This window comes from Talpa occidentalis, unplaced genomic scaffold, assembly GCF_014898055.3.
Source record: "Talpa occidentalis isolate TD23 unplaced genomic scaffold, MPIMG_talOcc4v2.1 talOcc4.3, whole genome shotgun sequence".
Taxonomy (NCBI): domain Eukaryota; kingdom Metazoa; phylum Chordata; class Mammalia; order Eulipotyphla; family Talpidae; genus Talpa; species Talpa occidentalis.
In genome coordinates, this window is record NW_023603184.1 from 35,675,417 (window position 1) to 35,697,603 (window position 22,187).

Consider the following 22,187-nt stretch of genomic DNA (forward strand, 5'->3'; position numbering starts at 1 on the left):
TTGTATCATATGAAATTGTCCGCTCCTGGTCCCAGAGACCTCCTCCTCCCTCCTTGACACCCCAGGCTCCTAACCCATCCTTAACATCCTTAACCCATCCTTATAAATACTGGATCTGGGCCTCCCTCATGGCACAGGGGCTAAAGTCTCACTGCTATCCAGTCATCCCCAGCCACAGTGGCATGAGTTCAATCTCCTGCCAGGGAGCTACCCACATGGCACAGCAGACCTCTCCTGTCCCACCCATTGCTCTGCAGAGCAGTGTATTTCAGTCAGTCCACCTGTTCTGTTCCCCATTCCGTCTCTGGTGAATCCTCTCAACCCCCACACCTCTGGCCTGTACCCCAGCTCTTGTATGCAAAAATAAATATTTAAAAATTAATAAACACTGGATCTATCCCATTTTATTTCAGTATTTACAGCCACGTAAATTCTCCATGTGTACATTATTAAAGGTGGCCTTTTCTCCTTCTAATCTGTCTGATGTTAATCTCGTTGCTCATCCAGCCCTAGAACTTAGAGGAGTGGGGGAATTTTCCCTGTATCAATACCTTAGGAAGAAAAGACATCACAGACCTCTGGGATGTGGGGTGTGGTGAGAAGACAACCAGGAGGAGATTTCCCATCAACTATATATTCTGCTGTTTTAACTGCATCCTGCTCTCCTACCTGGTACTCCTTGACAATCTCCTCAATGAGGAAGGTCTGGTGATCACGATGCTCCTGAGACCTCTCACAAAGCAAGCAAATGACTTTCCCATCCTGCTTACAGAAGAGCAGGAGTTTCTCTCCATGGCGCACACAGAGCTCTTTCTTCTGCTCCCCCTCTGGGTTCATCTTGACTCCTCTGAGCTGCTCTGCTATGTTGGCCAGGTGCCGATTAGGCCGCAGGTGCCCAGGCTCGTAACTGATTCTGCACACAGGGCAGCTGCTCTTCTCTTCCTGGGTTGCCGCGGACTCCTTGTTGTTTGCAGTGATGCAGGCTCGGCAGAAGCTGTGGCCACAGTCTAGGCTTAGGGGCTCTTTCAAGAGGTCCAGGCAGATGGGACAGGTCACCTCCTCCTGGATGCTCACTAAGATGTTTGATGCCATAGCTGTTGCCCCTGCTGCTCGCTATCCTGGCTTGAGTCTCTTGCTCACAGATCCCTGTATATTTGAGAAGGTTGTATTGGAACAAACGAGAAAGCCAGGATACAATTCTAATTGTACAGAAAACAAAGATAGGCTAACATAAAATATTTAAGAAAAAAAAGGGGAGGATCTCCCTTGTGATGCAAGGGGTTAAGCACAGCACTATGAAGCTATCAGCAGCCACTGCGACAGAGTTTCATCTCGGGTCCAGGCAGCTACCCACATAGTGCAGACCTCTCCTGTCTCACCCACTGGTCCCCCTCAGCAGTGTATTTCATGAGATCCTCATGTTCTGCTCCCCAGTCTGTCTTTGGTGAATCCTCTCACCCCTCACCTCTGGCCTGTACCCCAGAATTCTTGTATGCATATATAAATCAATCTTTAATTAAAAAGGGGGGGGGAGGAATCAAGGAAGTGCAGTTCCTGGACTCATGCAACTTGATCTTCATCTCCATGAGGAAAGAATCATCTTGAAGACCAGAGTTAGGCAGAAAAGGAAGACATTTATTATCTAGTTGAATCAGTCATCTGTGGAGTCCGGGAGCCAGCCCCTCTTGGCTGAATATCTGGTTTTATGGAATGTGCAGATGGCATTATCTGGGGCCCACAAAGATATTGCTTTATGGTGTGGTGCCATTATTAAAGTTAAAAACTAGGCCCCACTCCTCGTTCAACAGGCAAATTGGGAGGCTTGACTGGATAAGGTTGTGGGTTGGGCAGCCACAGGAACTGGGCTGTTAAGCTGAGGATCCAGATGCAGAGTCAGGATACACCCAAGACTAGTCACCCAACCAATCAGTGGTGCCTAGAGTAGAAACAGCCTCAGGCCCTCATCTGGCCCCTGCTCCTCTCACTTGTGTATTTCAATAAATTCTCCTTTTTTGCTCTCTAGTCTGTCTCTGGTGAAGTCTTTCATCCCCCCAGACTCTGGCCTATACCCCAACTCTTCTCTGCAGCGTGTGGATCAGCTTATATAAGTCCCTGTTTTAGGAACGGTTTAGAAAGCCAGCTCAAGGCTGGGCCTGTGACCCTAACTGCCTACTTTCCGAACTTACTTCCTCCTTCACTTGGTGATGGGTAAAATACAGTTTGCATAATAATGTCAGTACAGGGCCCCTGGAACCTGGTCCTTGTTTGTTACCTTCCTGTTGCTGAAAACCTAAAGAGCTGGGATGCACTTTCCCTTGTCACAGTGTAACAGGGTGGTCCCCAGGAAAGGGGGAGGTTCCAGGTTCCCTGGCCCACCCAAGGGAGGGTGGATGTGAGCAGGGAGAGAAGAAGCTGCAGAGGAGACTGAGAAAGGAAGCAGGATGGAGCCAGAAGGAGACCTGGAGGAGGCGCATGGAGCCGAGAGACACGTGAGGAAACTGCGCTTGGCTTTTGGTCGTGGACTGGGTGACACAGATGTGGGTGAGACTCCTGGGGAGGTGACCATGGTGGATTTTGTCTTGATTTTGGTTTTGCTCTTTTCCCTGGAGACTTGTCTGGTTGTTTCCGATCCTTTTCTGTGGGTCCCCACTGGAAGATGCTTTGGATGGACATTTACTCACGAGGGGATGGCTAACTTTGGGTGCTTGATTTAGAAAGTAGATTTTTTGCCTTTCCTGTATTGGTTCCTAATTGTATTAAAGTTCCTTCCCATTAAAGTCTCATGTTTTGTGCTGATGCTGCGGATGGCAGAACCTATTTACAGCAGGCAGGTTTGCAGGGTCTGGGGTGCCCCTCTCCCTGCTCTGTAACAATAGGAGGGTGTTAATGTGAGACCAGATAAAGCATCTATGGGTGCTTAAAGGCCCTGAAATCCAAGCTAGAAAGCCCAAGGCCAGCCAATACCCTACTTCCCCACTAGCCCGATTCGGTGATGAGCCTCATAAAGCAGGATCCTTGATGCTCTCAACTAGGGAGTGTGGCTCAGGGTGGCTGCTGCCTGCCCTCTTCTACTGTGACCACAATAAATGTTCCTCTCTTGAAACCAGTTACTGTCTTTTCAAGATTTATGTACAATGGATTGGAGGAAACCAGACAAAGACCCTTCAGAACCGGTAACAATTTAACACACTTTATTGCAGTTCTGTTGCATTGTTAGTGCACAACCTAGGGGTATCTTGGGATCCCTGCACACTAATTCTATTAAAGTGATATTCCACTGAAGGTTTGCTTTGCCTTTTGTACATGATGTGGTTTTCTTTTTCTTTTTTTTTTTTTTTTTAAAGATTTATTTATTTATTTATTTATACAAGTACTGGGTACAGTCAGAAGCACAGGAGGGTAAGAGGATTCACCAGAGCCAGAGCGGGGAACAGAACAGGCAGAATGATGAAATACACTGCTGAGGGGAGAAGTGGGTGTGGCAGGAGAGGTCTGCACATCATGTGGGACCCTCGCCCGGCAGCCGGGGATCTAACCTGCACTGCAGAGGCTGCGCTGGCAGCTTCACAGCCCAGTGCTCAACCGCTGCACCACCAGGGGAGGCCCAGAATTCTACTTTCTAAAGGGATCTAGTCATCCACAGGATGGAGGACAAGCATAGAAAAAGTGGAAAGGAAACCCACAAGATCAGAAACCTGGCTCACAAAGCCAAGAGCTGGAGGTGGGGGTAGAAGGGATTTACCCAGCCATTAACCCAGCTATGGGAGCTAAGATCCTTAGGAGCCAATGCCTAGATCACAAAGCACCAGACCCAAGCAGGTATCAGATGCTGTAGGGGGTGTCAGCAGAGCAGACCTAAAGGTAAACATATGGAGATTGAGAGCCATTGTAGAAATCTGTCCACTTTCAAATTCTACATAGTTATTCCAAGGCAACAACAAACAAACCACTCCAGGAAGGAGTTACCCTCCCAGAGAGAAGACTCTATCAGGGCAGTCTCTGCACTGGCTGGGGCAGCACTCCTTGTGCCCACCTGGACTATGCAGGTGCTCCTTTTCACCAACTCTCTGTCCCTCCCCAGGGCAGCAGCTTCCTGCCTTCCCCTGACAGATACCTGCCAGGACTTCCCCTCACTGACCTCCCTCAGCAGAGGAAGCTCTCCTCAGGCTGCCTGTCTGCAACCATGCAGGTCTCTGCCTTAGAAAACTTGTCTCTTTTGGGGCAGCACCTTCTTCTTGCATGTGTCTATGTAAGTGTCCTTTATTCTTCTCTCCCTTTTATAATAAACCTGCTCTTTAAATATAACTAACATCTGGGCCTCCCCGGTGGCGCAGCGGTTGAGCGCTGGGTTGCGAAGCTGCCCGCGGCCTCTGCGGCGCTGGTTCGATTCCCGGCTGCTCCCCGGCCACCAGAGGAGGGTCCCGCATGGCGCGCAGACCTCTCCTGCCGCCCGCTGCTCCCCTCAGCAGTGTACTTCGGTCCTTCTGCCTGCTCTGCTCCCCGCTCTGGCTCTGGTGAATTCTCTCACCCTCCCGCGCTTCTGACTGTACCCAGTGCATGTATAAACGAAACAAACGAACAAATAAATAAATAAATAAAAAACATGCCTCTATAAAAAAAAAAAAAAAAAGTTTAAAAAAAAATAAATAAATATAACTAACATCACTGTCTCATGAGAAACTGGCCCGGGAAACTCACCGTGAGCCTCTGAAAGGGGAGCTCTGGTGACACCTTCCCCAGAGTGAACCCAAGAGCCCGGCCTCCAAACCCAACAACTGCAAAAACCACATCATGTACAAAAGGCAAAGCAAACCTTCAGTGGAATATCACTTTAATAGAATTAGTGTGCAGAGGGTGAGAAAAGAAAGGATATTTCTAAACAAAATTGTCCATCCACTAACAGGTAAATGTCCAAACAAGGTTGACTTAAAGTGGGGTCACTGAGGCCCAAAACCGTGCCACCGATCTAAGGCACCTTCAGGCAAGGAACCACAGAAAAACTGTTCTGAAGCAGGTCCCAGAAAGCAGGGGTAGGGTGGGGAGGGGGTGATGCAGTGAAAAGGACAGGTCTTTTTTCCTGCCGCATCAGGTAAGTATTCTTATCCTTTGCATTTAACAAGTTGTCTTCTTGCAGTCTCAGCAAAAGTAAGGACATTCCAGGGCCTCCCCGGTGGCGCAGCGGTTGAGCGCTGGGTTGCGAAGCTGCCCGCGGCCTCTGCGGCGCTGGTTCGATCCCCGGCTGCTCCCCGGCCACCACAGGAGGGTCCCACATGGTGCGCAGACCTCTCCTGCCACCCACTGCTCCCCTCAGCAGTGTACTTCTGTCCTTCTGCCTGCTCTGCTCCCCGCTCTGGCTCTGGTGAATTCTCTCACCCTCCCGCGCTTCTGATGGTACCCAGTGCTTGTATGTATGTATGTATGTATGTATGTATAAATAAATAAATAAATAAATCTTAAAAAAAAAAAAAAAGAAAGGACATTCCAAGAAGGTAATAAGTTAAACACCAGGTGTCAGCAAAGCAAGCTGGCACCCACAGGTAGGCCTACATCAAAAGGACATGCTGACCCTTCCTGCCTCCCCTTTGCAGACCCTGGCCCAACTCCCCTTAGTTTTACTAATTAGTATAAATACCCCCGCCCTCTGCAAAGGGCAGAAAAGTGGTCTTTCAGACAGTCTGCTGCCCTCCTCACTTTGTCCACAAATTAAACTACTTTCCATTTCCTCAAACTGTTTCCTTTTATTAGCTGAGGGAAACAGGCCACTTTTCAATATCAACGGGTACCCTTCACTCTGCCCGCTAATAGCTGCAGCTTGCACAGGAGGAAGTACAGGGGCTCCCCTAATCTAATTGCCCTTCCTCTGGGCCTTGGCATCTTGTTATACTACCTTTTCTGACATATGTATACATTAACATCATCAAGGAAATCATTTTGTAAGATAAAAGTTGCAAAGAAATTCCTCCTACTTACTCCTGTTCTCTCAGCTGAGCTTTCTTTCTGGATGAGCAATACTGATAGAGGATAAGAGTAGAAAATTGGGAAGGAGGCATCTTATGTTACCACAGGTAGTAACAAGGCTGATGCAGTGGCAAGGGCTCTCACAACTGACTCTGGCTGCAGACCCTGCCCCTATGCTCTTTTTAACAGGCGGAGTTGGTCATTCCACAAGTCCACAATACCCTCCACGCAGGGCCATGCCCACTTACCCAATTCCTGACTCTGTTCTTCTTTCACCCCTCCTCGAGTGCAAAAGTCTGGCAGATATGTTCCCGTTGTCAAACCTGTGCTCTATATCACCTCAAGGGCGAGTTCGCCCACCATCCTCTTTTGCAGCTCACCAACTGCGTGGACACCTACCCGGACAGGATTGACCTCTCCCTACTCAGGCAACTGCTCCGGGAACACGCAGACCGGTACTTACCCAGTCCTGCCTCGGATCTCGACCTTCTCAACTGACCTTCCCCACCACTGCACCCGGGAGACCAAGTCCTGCTCAAATCTCTTCAACCAAAGCCACTGCAGCCTCGTGGACCAGTCCACACACGGTCAGTCTCACCACACCCACAGCGTTAACACTTCTGGGGGACCCCTCCTGGCACCATCTATCACAGGTCAAACGTGTCCCCGAAGACAAACGGTATGTATGTCGTAACCTGGGTCCTACTAGGATGCGTATTTCTTGTCAAAATCTCCCCTAGCTCAGTGTCCTGTGTATGGAAATGACTCTTTTGGGACTAATAACTCCTCTTGTTTCCTCTGCACGTCCCTTCAGAAGCCTCTACCGGCGGCAATTCCAGTGAATCTCAATACCACAACGACCAAGATAACAGACTCTGCTTGTCTGACTCCCCAATGCTCAGTCCCCTTCTGGGACTCCAATCACAGCTACCCCTGCTATCCAACTGACACCCTTGTTGGCTTCATTCCTGCACTTCTAATATTTCGGTTACTCCTGCGCTCCAAACAACAAGGGGATCCTTTTTCTGGGACAACGGCGCTCTCTCTCAGTGTATCGATTCTTCTACCCCAGGCCCTTGTGTCCAAGTCCCACAACTCACCCTATAGGGACAATCCAAACTGGGGTGGTTGGTCTCACCACACCAAACTAAACAAAGGGCTCTCCTGATTATGGTGGGCATTAGCCTAACTAACATCATCTCTTGAAGCCTCAGGCGTGGCAGGTGGGGCCCTGGGACACAGCCTTATTTCTGCCCAGGATTTTTCTCTACGAATAGATAGCTCCTTAGAAAAAACCTCTGTGTCTTTAGCATCCTTGTAAAGGCAGCTCACCTCACTGCCTCAGATCACTCTCCAAAACCAGCAGGCTCTGCTGACACGGTTTCAAAATCCTATAGTGTCTTGGCTCCTTCTGCAACAGGGTGGTCCCCAGGAAAGGGGGAGGTTCCCTGCCCCACCCAAGGGAGGGTGGAGCTGAGCAGGAAGAGGAGAAGCTGCAGAAGAGACTGAGGAAGGAAGGAAGCAGGATGGAGCCAGGAGACCTGGAGGAGGCGCATGGAGCCTAGAGACACGTGAGGAAACTGCGCTTGTCTTTTGGTCGTGGACTGGGTGACACAGATGTGGGTGAGACCCGTGGGGAGGTGACAATGGCAGCTTTTATCTTGATGTTGATTTTGCTCTTTTCCTTCCGGGCTTGTCCGGTTGTTTGTGACCCTTTTCTGTGGGTCCCCACTGGAAGATGCTTTAGACTTGTGGCAGGCCTTGGGGCCTTGCTCTGGGCCAATCCCATTTGGATGGACTTTTACCCACGAGGGGATGGGTAACTTTGGGTGCTTGATTTAGAAACTAGACTCTTTGCCTTACCTGTATTGTTTCCTAGTTTTATTAAAGTTCCTTCCCATTAAAGTCTCCTATGTTTTGTGTTGATGCGGCGGATGGCAGAACCCATTTAGAATAGGCAGGTTTGCGGGGCTTGGGCTGCCCCTCTCCCTGTCCTATAACACTTCCACTCTTGGGGCCAGTGCAAATGAGAACCTTATTTTTAATTTTTCCTCCTCGCATCCTAAAATTCATACCGGCTCGCATTGGGGAAATGTCTCGTACCACCTTTAACCAACTACTTCTCCACCCGTATTCTCGCATCCCTGCAGAAGACCCTCATAACCAGGCCTGACCCACCCCATTGATCTTCGCCCCCCTCCAGCAGAAAGTAGCCAAAGAAAGAGCCTTTGCCCCTTTTCCTATCAACAAAAGGCTGGTATGAAAGGTCCATGCAGGAGGCCGGAATGCAAAAGGCCACCAGGAAGCCCACCTAGAAAATTCAGACAATAAGCCTCTTGCCTCACTACAAATCTTTTCATGCCCTACAAACTTTTTCCCCGACCCTGCAACCCCAGTTTCCCGCCTGACCTTCCTCCCCAGGCAACATGCTTGACTTCACCGACCCCCACCTTGGGTCCGTGAATTTCTCCCTCCCCGGGGCCCAATAAATTTTCCCCATATTCGAGAAACTTAGCCTGGTACTTCTTTTCTTTACTGCGCCGACCCTTTCACATTGGTTGTATTTAAAGGGCAGGTTTATAAAGGAAAGGGACAGAAGAGTAAAGGACATTTGTATAGACATAAGCGGGCAGGAAGAGTTGCCTGAAAGGGACAGGTTTGCTGAGAGAGGCCTGCAAGGCTGCAGGCAGGAGGCCTTGAGGGGAGCGGCCTCCACTGAGGGAGGTTGGTGAAGAGAAGCCCCAGCATGGGACAGGTCACAGGCAGGCAGGAGGCTGCTGCCCTGTAGGAGAGAGTGGGTGAAAAGAAGCTTCTCTATAATCACAGGTGGGCAAGGGGAGTGTAGCCCTGAGCCACTGTAGAGACTGCACTGATACAGTCTTCTGTTTGGGAGGGGCTCACTCCTTGGAGGTTTCCCTTAGTTGCTGATTTTGGATAACTCTGCAGAATCTGAAAGGGGCAGGAGATTCCACAATGGGCTCAATCTCCATATCTTTACCCTTTGACCTTTGCTCTAGACACTCTCTATGGCTGCCTGATACCTGCTTGGGTCTTACACTTTGTGATCTAGGCATTGGCACTTAAGGATCTAGGTTTTTATAGCTGTGTTGATGGTTATGTTAACCCTTTCTACCCCCACCTCCTCGTGTAAGCAGGTTTCTGGTCTTGTGGCACCTCTTTTTTAGGTTTTTTTTTTTTTAATACTTGTCCTCCATCATAAGCAAATGTCCTTTATTCTTATCTCCCTTTTATAATAAACCTGCCTTTTGGTTATAACTGATGTCTCTGTCTTGGGGAGAAACTCGCCTGGGAAAATCGCTGGTGCCGTCAAAGGGGAGCTCTGGTGAAGTTTTTCCCAGCGTCAACCCAAGGACCCCGTTCTCGAACCCAAGATCTCCAAAACTGACCTCACCAGTGTCCTTATAATAAACCTGCCCTTTTGGATATAACTAAATGTCTTTGTCTCATGGGGAGACTGCCCGAAAGCTGCTGAAAGGGGAGATAACTAAAACTTGTCTCAGATGTTACCCAAGAACCACTCTCTGAACCCCACATCTCTTTAATTATGATGACATCATATATAAGTGAGAAGGACGAACAAGGTTAGTGATCGCTAAGGAACTACAGAGATCAACCCGTGCATGAAGCAGTGACTAGAAATGAGGTGCAGAACTTGCCAACGTTCGCACATCAAGGTTCCCCAGCGCAGATAGGCCAAGTGGAGGAGAATGTATAGAATCGTGAAGAAATATGACACTCGTACACTGTAACATTAACCCCTAGGATTCAAACCCCTCTGCCTGCGTTCCTGTATTTGGTGGAAAAGGCGCTACTTCTTAAAAGTCAAGGATTCTCTCTGTCCTCAAAACATGCAATTCATACTTTTAGAATAGGAAGGAGTTGTGGGTAGATTCGGCCTGGAGAAATGTCAGTCCCTCTGAAGTAAACAAAGCCTTCCTCCTTCAAACCCGCCATCTTTTCAGGCCACTGCTCCCCCACATTGCCCTTCCCTTAACGCAATCATCAGGGAGCTGCAAGCTGGGCCTCTTCCCCTTTTCAGAGGCACCTTGGCCTTCCCATGAAAAGTCAGACTCACCAAATCAGTTTTTCCTCTGAAGTTTTCAAACTCTTTGTTCCAGAAACTCTCAACAGACCTTCAGAGACCACGGAAATGTTGTGACTCCTTGGGGAAGTGTGAAGACAGGTCAGATACAGATATGGTCAGGATGCACTTGGCCTGACTGCCACAGAGAGGAAGAGTGGAGTGAAATGAAACTGAAACTCTAACAGGGCCGTCCCCAGGAAAAGGGGAGTCACCAACCAGATTTCCTGCCCCATCCAGGAGGGTGTGGACTGAGCAGGGAGGAGAAGCAGCTGGGGAGTTGGAGGGTAAATGGTTTTCAGGCTTTTGTGCCCTTGCACCATTAGGATTGCCCTGCCTGGTGGGGCACCTGCAGTGTTACATTGTTGTAAGCTGTGTTATTTACCTTTGTGGGCCATGGGAGGAGTATTGAGACAGTCACCTAGAGAAGCAGAGGCGGGAGAGAGAAGGGGAGAAAGAAAGCCAGAAGAGAGAGAGAAGCCCATAATGAGGACTTGCCAGGATCTTGGATGCCTCCTGGTCTCCTGGACCCCTGACACCCCTGTCTACGTGTACCTGTTTGCCACACTACATGTAAAGCTCTATAAAAGCTTGAGAAATCCACAGAGGGCTCTTGGACGCCTCCTTTACAGTCTGCTGGAATCATAGGAAACCTGCTCAGTGGTGAATCCTGCCCCTGCAGCAGGAGACTGTTGTAGGAAGGAAGCAGGTTGTAGAGGGAGAAGGAGGCCTGGAGGAGGTACATGGAGCATGGAGACATGTGTGAAGAAGCTGTACTTGCTTTTTCATTCTGGACTGGCTGAAAAGGTGCTGCACCTCCCCCTGCAGTGACCCTCAGGGCTAATGGCTGTTACCATGGTCCCTGAGGTCCGGCGTGGGCAAGGAACCATGCGCGCAGGGGGAGAACAGCAAACTCCTTAAGATGCAGAGAAGCCGAACGCCTGTCAAGAAATAATGACCACCAGAAGCTGCCACAAAGATGATTAAAAGAAATGCTGACCACTTGGAACCTTATCTCGCTTTCTCAAGGCCCATAAACTTTATTCTGCTACAACTGTCTCTCTAAAAAACTTTCCTTTTTCTGGTCATTGATTGCTAATTAAAAAACATACCTAATTTAATAATTAGGCTAATGCAAATGAAACATTACTAAACACTGTGTTATAATAGAATTGTTAGTTTAATAATCTTTCTATTATGTGCTTAACTTTAGTACCTTTGATATTAACTGCATTATAAAATAAATTCACCCATGACAATTAATTATGATAGTTAGTGCAACTAGAAAATAATTATATAGAATAGTAAAAAGAATTTATAGCCTATCCAATTAGGAATGAGCTAGATGTAACTTCGGACATAAATCACTGCCCTGTCAATTAAGCTAAATTTATGAGCAAACTGATCTCTTTGATGCTTTTAGAAAAACATATATATACTGACCACTAACTTAATAAAGACGCACTCAGATTTTCACTCTCTTGAAGTGTGTCTGTGTGTCATTTATTCATCGAATCCCTGACCACCCTGCGCAGTCTCTCAACCCTGAGACGGCCTCATCGTCCATCGCTGTGCTGGTCCGCGGCAAAAAGGATGTGGGTGAGAGACCCAAGGGAAGGTGGCAATAGCAGCTTTTATCTCGATTATGATTTTTCTCTTTTCCTCCCAGACTTGTCTGGTCAGTTTCTGACCCTTGTCTATGGGTCCCCGCCTGAAGGTGTTGTGGACTTGTGGCAGGCTTTTGGGCCTTGCTTCGGCCAATCCTGTTTGGCTGGAGTTTTTCTCTTGAGGGGATGGGTAACTTGGGTGCTTGATTTGGAAACTATATTCTTTGTCTTTTCTGTATTGCACACTAATTGTACTGAAGTTCTTTTCCATTGATGGTCTTAAGTTTTGTCTTAATGTGGCAGATGGCAGAAATATTGAGAGCAGGTATGTTTATCCCCACCTGTGTGATATGTCATAATGCAAACATACATATTCCTAAGAATGGAAGCTTTAAAATGCTAGTCCTATTAGAAAAAAAAGGAAAAAAAAATAAAAAAAATAAAATGCTAGTCCTTATTCTTCCAGTTCCTTTATTGTAAAGCCAGTCAGTATAGCAGGCTTCCCTTTTCTTGGAGCAAGACTGATACTGTATTTTCTATCCAAGCAAACATATGTGATTACCTCAGAAACTTTCTCTGCGGTATCAACAAGAAGGTTGTTTGTCTATCTAGTCAAAAAAAAAGAAGTGTGCCTCTTTTAGACAATTTACTCATAAATTCATTGAGCAAAAAACATGCCTAAGCAGAAGATAAGAAACAGGTTTCTTTGAGCACATCCACCATGCAGTGGAGCTAGAGAATTCACAGCAGGTGCTGGTTAATAGCATCATTACCTTTTGATGTCCAGAGGAATAACACCACTATTGCCTTGGAAGGTATTTACCAGGAACAACTACAAGGATCATACAAGAATGTAAAGAATCACCTGGACTATTATATCTCTGTGCAGAACACAATGTGTTGGAAGGAAAAGGTGCACATGATACACTGGGTAGAGAAGCACATGGTACTGAGCACCTCTGTCAGGCAGGAAAAGGAGATGCGTGCCAAGTGCACTGCCCATCTGAAGCTGCTTGCAATGGCTCAAGCACAAGCAGTTCTGTAAACGCATCTATCCCAGTTCAGCCAGCTAGAAACAATTGGCTTCACAGCATGGAAAGCAGGCTATGTGACAAAATCTTTCTGCATTACTGTCTACTAAAGTTACGGTTTAACCTTCCTAAAAGTGAAGAGTTAAAGCAATCTATTGGCCAGTGAGATGTTTCTCATCCTTCCTGCCCTGCAAGTAAGTTGTTCCAGCAACAATGGAATAGGACCGAGCATCCAAAAATGAACCAACACTTGTATGGACAGTTTATCCAGCACAGAGGAGTCAAGAATGAACAGCAGAGAAAGGAAAGTCTCTTCAACAAATTATTTGGGGAAAACTAAACTGCCACATGCTAAAGAAGGAAACTAGAGAGCTATGTCACCCCTTACACAAAAGATAACTCAAAATGAATTAAAGACTTGGATGGCAATCTTTGAAACCACAAAATACATAGAGGATAAGAAACAAAACCCTCCATGCCATTTGCTTAGGGATGTCTTTGTGTATTTGTCTCCAATGATATAGACACTGCAGCGCCCCCTCCCGCCGTCCTCAGTGATAGCGATCTGCTCCTTGTGGTTCAGCGCGATCAAGGCACCCAGCACACGGGAGGAACATGCCGATAGTCACATTGTGTTTGTCATCTTTGCTGCCCAGCAAAATAAGTAATCCATTGTATGTTTACCTCCTGACCTTTAATGTATCTGGTGATGGTGTTTTTACTGAAATTACTTTTTGCTAACTTTTCTGGCTTTAAGCTGTTAACCTCTAGTTCTTTGAAATGCTCTAATCTTTCTTGTTTCATTGCAGCCACTGTATATATAAATCTAAAACATAACATTTCTTTGGCCAATGCTTTAAGTGAAACTCACGTCAGAGAAGATTGATTCATCAGAAACTGAACAAAATACATGTAGTCATGAAAGACAAATGCAGAAAAAAACAAATTAATCCACCACCCAACAGTCAAAACCTCATAGGGTATTGTTTCACGTAAAAGCGTTCCTGGTAGCCACACAGAGGTGGCCATGGAAACAATGTAGTTAAGCACTTGAGTCAAAACTGGTAAAGCAAGATCAAAAACAGAAATGTAGTGTTTGTACTTTATGTATGGCTAGCCACATATGTTTAGCACTCTGTAACCATTAACTAGAAGCTTGCACTTTTGTGAAGCACTGCACACATCTGCTATGAAAATGTATTGTTTGATTGTTTTTCACTGAAATGATTAATATAACTTAGAGCTATGTAAAATGGTATAAAAAGAGCTTGATTATTACTGCACATTACAGTCAGATTTTCACTCTTGAAGTGTGTCTGTCTGTCATTTATGCGCCGAATCCTTGACCACCCTGCACAGTTTCTCATCCCTGAGTCGGCCTTGCTAGTCTACCGCTGCGCTGGTCCGCGGCAAGACACGAAACAGAATATAAATAAATGGGACTACATGAAGCAAAAAAGTCTTCTGCACAGTGAAAGAATCTATCATTAAAACAAAAAGACATCTACTTGAATGGAGAAAATATTTGCACATCATATATTATGCATATAAGAACTGGGGTGTATGCCAGAGGTATGGGTGAGACTATTCACCAGAGACAGCCTGGGGAGCAGGACAGGCGGATCAACTGAAATACACTGCTGAGGGGAACAGCGGGCGAGACCAGAGTGGTCTGCTGGGCCCATGTGGGTTAGCTCCCTTGCTGAGGATCAATCTCATGCTGCAGTGGCTGGCACAGAACCATGTTTTAAAACTCATGTTGAAAAATTGTGTGAATTGTGAATTCAGATTTCCTACTCACCCAGGTTTCCAGGAATCACTTGACAGGAGCTGATATCTCTCAGCTAAATCTTATATCTCACAGGAGAGTCCCATGATATTAACCAAGACATGTAGTCAGTTCAGGGACTCACAGGGAGAGGAGGAATACTTGTCACACTCTCTCAGCTACCAATTCCCTCCAGTTCAGTCACACAAAGTACATAAAAAATACATCTATTAATAGCTCTCCTTCAACAGCTATCTGGGTACAGGGGAAAGTTCCCTCACCACCGTGAGTTTTTCTGAGGCTAGATGCATAAATGAACATCAGACAAATTAGTATAAGAAAAACACCAAATTGAATAGGATGTGTAGAGAGAATTATACAGCAGTAAATTCTGAAGTAAATGGAACACAGCAAGGGCTTATATCCTATAATAAGGGACTTGAGTCACCGGGAAAGAGTAGAAGGTTTCACATGATGAGGAAATGACTTCATATGACAGAACATTGCCTTTGATTGTTTGCCCTTCCTTAAGAGATTTCTCCTATTTAAAAAAATATTTCTGCAGAGATCACTATACCTAGGAAAACTTAACTCTTCAAGTAATGGTAGCAGTCTCTCATGAAACTGTTTATCACAGGATCTTGATGGACCTTCATTCCATATACCAAGGTGACAGGTATTGAAATGGCTACTCTGGATATCTAGGAAATCCTGTCTAACTTTTGGGGGAGAAGGCAACAGATCTACAGCACCATGCTCTCTATCTTCAGTATGAACATGGGGGTGGAATCCGTCAGAACATCATCCACTGGCTTAGAGTTTGCTCCATCCCGTTCTTGCCTCTGGCCTACACCCCAGTTCTTGTATGCATAAATAAATAAATAAATTAAATCTTAAAAAAACAGAAAATTATATATTCTATTTCAAAGAAAAGCAAAAGGAGTAATATTTAAAGTAGATTAATATTCATTCTTAATATCCATGATTTCAACCCAGAGAGAAAATTAATAGATACTAATCTGGATCAGTGCTCATGTTAAGCAAATGAGAAATCGCAGAATTTTATCATTTGATTCCTGCAACATTTCTTTTTTTTTTTTTTTTTTTTTAAAGATTTATTTATTTATTTATACAAGCACTGGGTACAGTCAGAAGCGTGGGAGGGTGAGAGGATTCACCAGAGCCAGAGCGGGGAACAGAACAGCCAGACTGATGAAGTACACTGCTGAGGGGAGCAGTGGGCACAGCAGGAGAGGTCTGCGCGCCATGTGGGACCCTCGCAGGCAGCCGGGGATCAAACCGGCGCTGCAGAGGCTGCGGGCAGCTTCGCAGCCCAGTGCTCAACCACTGCGCCACCAGGGGAGGCCCTCCTGCAACATTTCTATCAGTTCAGCCTCAGTATTGCTATTTCTAATGAGAAACTGCATCCAATTAAAGCTAGTTTAAAAAGGACTAGTAAGAAGCATTATCACCCTGATAATGAAATTCTGTCTGATTTCAAAGTTTAGGTTTTTAACTGTCCAGAGTGTTCGCTCTCAACATCATTTCACCTGCAAGAGCAGCCTGGTCATGACAGAGCTCACCCTGGCTCTAGCCATTACAATGACTGCCCGTGTTCGTTGATAGGTAACTAGACTGAGCATACACCTCTACCTCCTGGCACCTGAGGCTTCCCAAGGTGTGCTCAGCTTCTTCAACAGATCAGCATCTTCTGGCTTCTCCCTCCCCACCCAGCATCCTAGGGAAAATGGCTCCTACCTTTTCTTCCAGGACATACTCAAGAGAAGGCGCTTGTGCTGGAGAAATACAGAGTGAGTTCCAATACTGCCTCTTCCACTCATTAGCCATGGGAGGCTGAGCACTGACTCCTACTGAGTCCCAAGGCAAGTTAGGGTTAAGTACGCAGCTTCAGGCAGGGTGCAAGCAGGGACTTGGGAGACTTAAGGGAGGCCCCTGAGATAAGGCTGAGAAATTCAGGAGGGCCAGTGACGGCAGTAAAAGTAAATTTTAGGAGACCTTGTTCAGGGTGGTTAACTACTAAGATAGGAGCTGGGAAAAGGGGCACCTCTGCCCAGAGGAGTATAGCCCTAGGAGGAAGAGCCAATCACAAAAAAGGACGATGAGATTTTAGAATGGGGGGGATGGAGGGGAGGTTTAATTATCCCTAGACAGGCCTTCCTTGCCCCTCCCAAGTACAGCATACTGGGAAGTTCTTGCTTTCTTCCTTCAAATAACCTTGTCCTTACTTTCTTAAGGTTTGTTTCTGATTACTCATCTAAAATGTCTGCAAATTTCTTTTTCATAGTTTTGTGGGACAAGAAGCTGTGGTGGCTCAAGGGCTAAAGTCACAACCCACAGCGGCATCAATAAGTTTATCTATTCTTGCAGCTATCTGTTAGGAATTCCTTCTTCATAGGATGTTTTTGAAGATTGCCTAGGATAAAGAAACTGTGTATAATTGTACCTATGTGCATACATACACACACATAGATACACATTTCTGTGCGTGTGTAAGTGTGTGACTATCCCATTCCCAGCCCAAGCACTTTCTTTTTCATCTTTCTGGAACAACTTATTACCCCTCTGTATATTGCTGTGTGCTCTGTGCAAGAACCTGCTCTAGTTTACAGTGCATATTTTTCAAGGAAGAGTGTGTGTTTTTGCTCTCCTTGGTAAATCTATTCCTCTTGTTGATTTTGAAACTGATTAGAAGAGCCCATGGGGTGATATGTATGGTGGAGCACTAAGTGTTTCATCACAGGCAAAAGTCTACCAAAAAGCTGTCCCTTTTGAGAATAGCTGAACCTAGACATGTTCCTAGACAGCTGTTGTGCAGATTTTGGAAACTGGTACTTTTGCAGTTTCCCATTTCCAATAAAGGACTTAAAAAAGCCCTCAGTATGTGTGTTTTCTCTATATTCCACATATAAGTGAAATCATTCATTATTTCACATAGAAGATTGTGGCAGCAGAACTGAGGTTGCAAAAGGGGGAGGGAGAAGGGGGTAGCACAAAGGAGGAGGACACATGGCCCCAGGTAAGGGGTGTGGTGTTTGGATGGGGGGCTGGTGACATACCTCTGAGATGTGAACCTATTCCCCTAATGAGGTAGCAGGTTGTAAACCAGTGTTACCTCAATGAAGGAAAAAAAGAGCCTGAGTATGAAAAGTTACATAAAACAAGTGTGGAACTGGAGTGATCTTGGCAGCAGCTTGGGGGCTTGAAAAATGAGACTTTGGTAGAATCAATTATTCCAAATGTGCACATTGTGTTACACAGGACGGGGAGACAGTTTACCATTTTCAGTAATCATGAAAGCAAATATCTACTATATTGTTCAGGACACTGACATGCTATTTAATGCTTCCCTGGTGGCCTAGGGATTAGTCTCAGGACTATGACCACTATGCAGTAAGTTTGCCCCCTTCGGCCAGGGAGCAGACCTACATGGCGCAGCAAACCTCTCCTGTCTCACCTGCTGCTCTGAAATACAGCAGTTTATCTCATAATCTACCTGTTCTGCTCCCAACTCTATCTCTGGTGAATCCTCTCACTCCCTCACCTTTGGTTACAACCTAGTTCTTCTATGCAAAAATTAAATAAATAAATAAATAAATAAATAAATAAAAGTTAGGAGCATTTTCAATTTCCACCTTATATTATAAAAAGAATCTCAGAATGTATACATCCTGTACACTTTGCAAAAGATGAAACAGATTTAAACTCAAACAAAACGTATGTAGAATTTTTACTGAGTGTGACTCTCATAGATAGATCTCATTACTAGTAATGACAAAAAACTTTATCACCAAACTGTCTTCTGTCTCTTGTTTCACAGGAGTAGTAGGAAGGACCTATTTAAAAGGAACAAGTGAAATTCTAGGCTGGGAAAGCTTCTGGAAGAGATGAGATGAAAACATGTATGCATTTCCTTATAGTCTCAGGAGACAGAATTCAGGTTCTAGGGGCCCCTCCACTTCCTACTCCTAGACAGGAGATGTATCAAACATTTTAACTCCTGTCCCTTAATATGAAATGTAGCCTGGTAGTTGTAGTAACCTATAAATATTGGATCCCTAGGAAAGTCAATCTAGACAATGCAGTCACATTCGAGACCAAATTCTTACAGGCCCAAAGACTCTCTTGCACTTGCTTTATAATTAGCTTACATGTATGAACTAAGCCAATAATGTACAAATACAATGAAAATTTTCTACTCTTGATATTGTAATGTAAGAGGCTCCAATGTTTTCTTCAAAAATTTCTCAGCCATTTTCTGCACTATGCATTGCCCTGAGAGTTATAAAACAGATTCTCTATTTACAAACACACACACACTTACACGAAGAGTTTTAGTTTGATTGCATGGAATTTATGTCTCAATATGGAAATAGTTGATCTGCTTATAATACAGTATACTCATATGACAACAACATAATTGTCCATTGGTGGAAGAATGACTAAACACACACTCAATCACACACACAGAGTGTAATATCATTTAGCCATGTAAGAAGAAATGAATTTTACCATTTGTGACAACAAGGCTACATATAGAGGGGAATTTTTCAAAGTGAAATAGATCAGGCAAAGAAAGACAAATACTATGTGGTCTCACTCTTTAAAAGAAAGGAAATTTAGATGTAAAGAACAACATATTGGTGGTTGTCAGAGGTAGGGCATGGGCATGGATGAAATGGGTGAAAGGCACCAAAAGGTATAAACTTCCAGCTATATAAAATTCACCATGCATGTGATTTAATATACATCACTATGACTATTACTAATGACTTCATTGTGTATTTGAAGGTTTATTAAGAGAGTAGATATTGGGAAGATGATCCGTTATAAGTTTGTAAATTTAAGCTGATGATGTATTAGTGACTGCCATTGTGAAAGGTGAAATGCCATTTAAAAAATGTGCCTCAGTGTGAGTCTACTGAGAAAAAATTTCCCACAACATCAAATGGTACATCATTAATTATCAGTTTCTGTTCCAAATTCAGGGAGACAAAAGATGAAGAGTTTCAGAAAAAATGTTGTCACAGTGTGCCAAAGCCAGATTACATGACAGGGGACAGAATACGGAGGTTAATAAATGGTGCTTCTATGAAGCTACTGGCAGCCACTGCAGGACGAGTTCAATCCCCAGCCAGGGAGCTGACCCACATGGTGCAGCAGACCTCTCCTGTCTCACCTGCTATTCCCCTCAGCAGTATATTTCAGTAAATCCACCTATTGGCTCACCACTCTGTCTCTGGTGAACCTCCTCATCCCCCGCACCTCTGGCCTACACCCCAGGTCTTGCATGAATAAATAAATAAAATAAACCTTTCAAAAAATAAAATGATGCTTCTCCAGAACCTTCCTTCTTTGAGTAACATTGACAAACTCTTCATTTTTCTACTTTCCCCACTTCCTTTGGGTAAAGTTCAATCCTTTCAACCCAGCCATTCAAAAACTGAACTGAAACATCTGACTTTTCCTACTCATTCTTTCCTGCCATTTTCTTTGTCTGTCTTGTTCATGCTCTGACTACATGTGCTAGCTGAAAATGGTGGAAGCTTCCAACACAGGGTCCACGGTGCCAGGAATGCAGAGCTTGGCAATCTTCACACATCCAGTGATGAGAGACTTGTTGAGCAGCAACAAGTTGATTTTTAGTTAAATCACAGATATTTCAGTATTGTTTGCACCCCACAAAAGAGTAAGCTCTCTTATCTCAGAAACTTTCTACTCCCTTATGTCTATGAGTCAGGAATTGAAAATCACTTAAGCATAACCACTGAGCACATTCAGTTTTAGTTTCTCAATATGAATAAAGTTTGTTCTGAAAACAAAGGAACTTGGGATGTCTTTCAAGTATAATGGTATACTCTAAATTTTGCATGAATTGCATTCTGGGAGCTGGCATTTATTCCTCTCTCTTTTGGTGTCACATAATACTCTTGTGGAGTATCCCTTCTCAAGCAGTCTTCACCCAGCAATGGTATGTTTTATGAAGGAATCTTTTCTATGTTGCTTTTTCTTATTTCAGATCAATGATCAAAGGTATGACATAAGGAGTGACATAAGCACTCCACATGTGCCATGTATAGCTATGCATCCACAGAGCTAGACGTATTAATTACACTGAACATACCAATGATAACCATGGTTCTATTCTATTGTAGCAGTCAACGTAATTGCTGTAGCACATAATGCAATTCTGGTATATTAACATTTATCTAAATGCCTTTGAAAAATTTTAGCCAACAGTGTTTCATATCTTTGTTCCTATGGTTTACTCAGAACTTACTCAATGCCTGTGGCTGTGGTGATTAATCTTATATCTATGGGTTAGCAACATGATCTAGATATTTGAGCAAACACTGTTCTCATTCTTTCTGTAATGGCATTTTCTAGATGAGAGGAACATTATCCCAGTAGACTAAATGAAGAAGATTACTCCCCTTATAGGTCATGAGCTGAATTCAATCAACTGAAGACCTTCAAGAAAAAAGACAGCGAACCCTAGAAAAAAGGGTAATCTGCCTATAGTTAGCCTAGACTATTCTAAAGTTCTAGCTATGCCATTTTATCTTATGAAGGATTAATTTAGTAACATAGGATTGTAAAGTCAAAAAGCAAAAATTATGTTCATGGCTTGTTTTGCAGAAAGCCTATATAGAAAATTTAGGGTAGGTTTGCAGGAAGATTCGAATGATTATAAAGAACTATATGACAGACAGACAGGCAGACACAAAAGAAGGTATAGATGTTAGTGACCTACCTACCCTGATGGATTCATTATTGGGCCCTGGTATTGGGCCCTGGTCAGTATTGGGCCCTGGTCTTCTCCTACACCCATTCTCTTGTACTTGCCACCACCCCACCCTCTAGTGACTCAGCCTTCCAGTGTGCTCACTGCCTTCCTGACTGAAACTACACTGTTCACACACTATTCTTCTTCATACAGGCCACGTATTTATCATACTACTCCTGCTATTGCTGTGTTGTTTTATGTTTTATTGTTTTCCATGATGTGGTAAGGTATTGTTGGGTCTGGGAATACTCAAAACATATTCTATATTTATAAATTATATGACTATTTTGCTTTACCCATTTGGCTTACTAAAAGTTTCATAGGAAATTCTCTACTTTCAGATGCCAGGAAAATATGTATAGTTTTTTTTAGTGATTGAGAAACACTAAAGGGGAAAGCAATCATCCAATTTCCCACCACAGGGAGACAAATAAGAGTTCAGCTAGCACACAGTGCCTAGTGTAGTAGTGTGGAATATGGAGGAGCTGCTAGAGTTAAAAACTGACCTGTCTGTACATCATGAAAGAAAAGCAGTCAGGATGAAGTGCTGCACGGAACTGCCCTCAAGCAGTTGAATATAGCACGCCATTGAAATTAGCACGCCATTGAAATTCCATATTTAGTGAGTGCATATTTTTTTTCCAATGAAGATCCCAAATTCCTATATGGAAAACCTATTTGCTTTTATAACTGTTTGGTTCAGGCAGTAACTTTAGGCAATGATGCCGCCACATGTTCATGGATGATCTTGCAGGGAGATTTCTTGTGTACTGATATTAGCCTGAGTGCAGCCAAACTTTCCCATGTAAATACTTTTTCTGCTCATGAAGGTCCCAGAACAGTCCTGGCCCAGAAATAGAAGATGGTATGACTATTGCTGGGGGTTTCTGAGGTCCTATGCAGACCTCTCCCTGTC

The 22,187-nt window shown here is 44.6% G+C and overlaps 2 protein-coding genes across 5 annotated transcripts in view; both read right to left on the bottom strand.

Moving 5' to 3' along the window:
* Positions 1-1,092, bottom strand: part of LOC129144615 (tripartite motif-containing protein 5-like) — a 39,498-nt gene extending 38,406 nt beyond the window's left edge. For all 4 annotated transcript variants that reach the window (XM_054699484.1, XM_054699485.1, XM_054699483.1 and 1 more), the window contains exon 1: positions 670-1,092. In XM_054699484.1, the coding sequence (XP_054555459.1) occupies positions 670-1,092 (423 nt within the window). The remainder of the gene's footprint in view (positions 1-669) is intronic.
* A 21-nt stretch (positions 1,093-1,113) lies between these two features.
* LOC119255565 (tripartite motif-containing protein 5-like) overlaps positions 1,114-22,187 on the bottom strand; it is a 110,746-nt gene continuing 89,672 nt past the window's right edge. The window contains exon 5 of the mRNA XM_054699477.1: positions 1,114-1,146. Within this exon, the coding sequence (XP_054555452.1) occupies positions 1,114-1,146 (33 nt within the window). The remainder of the gene's footprint in view (positions 1,147-22,187) is intronic.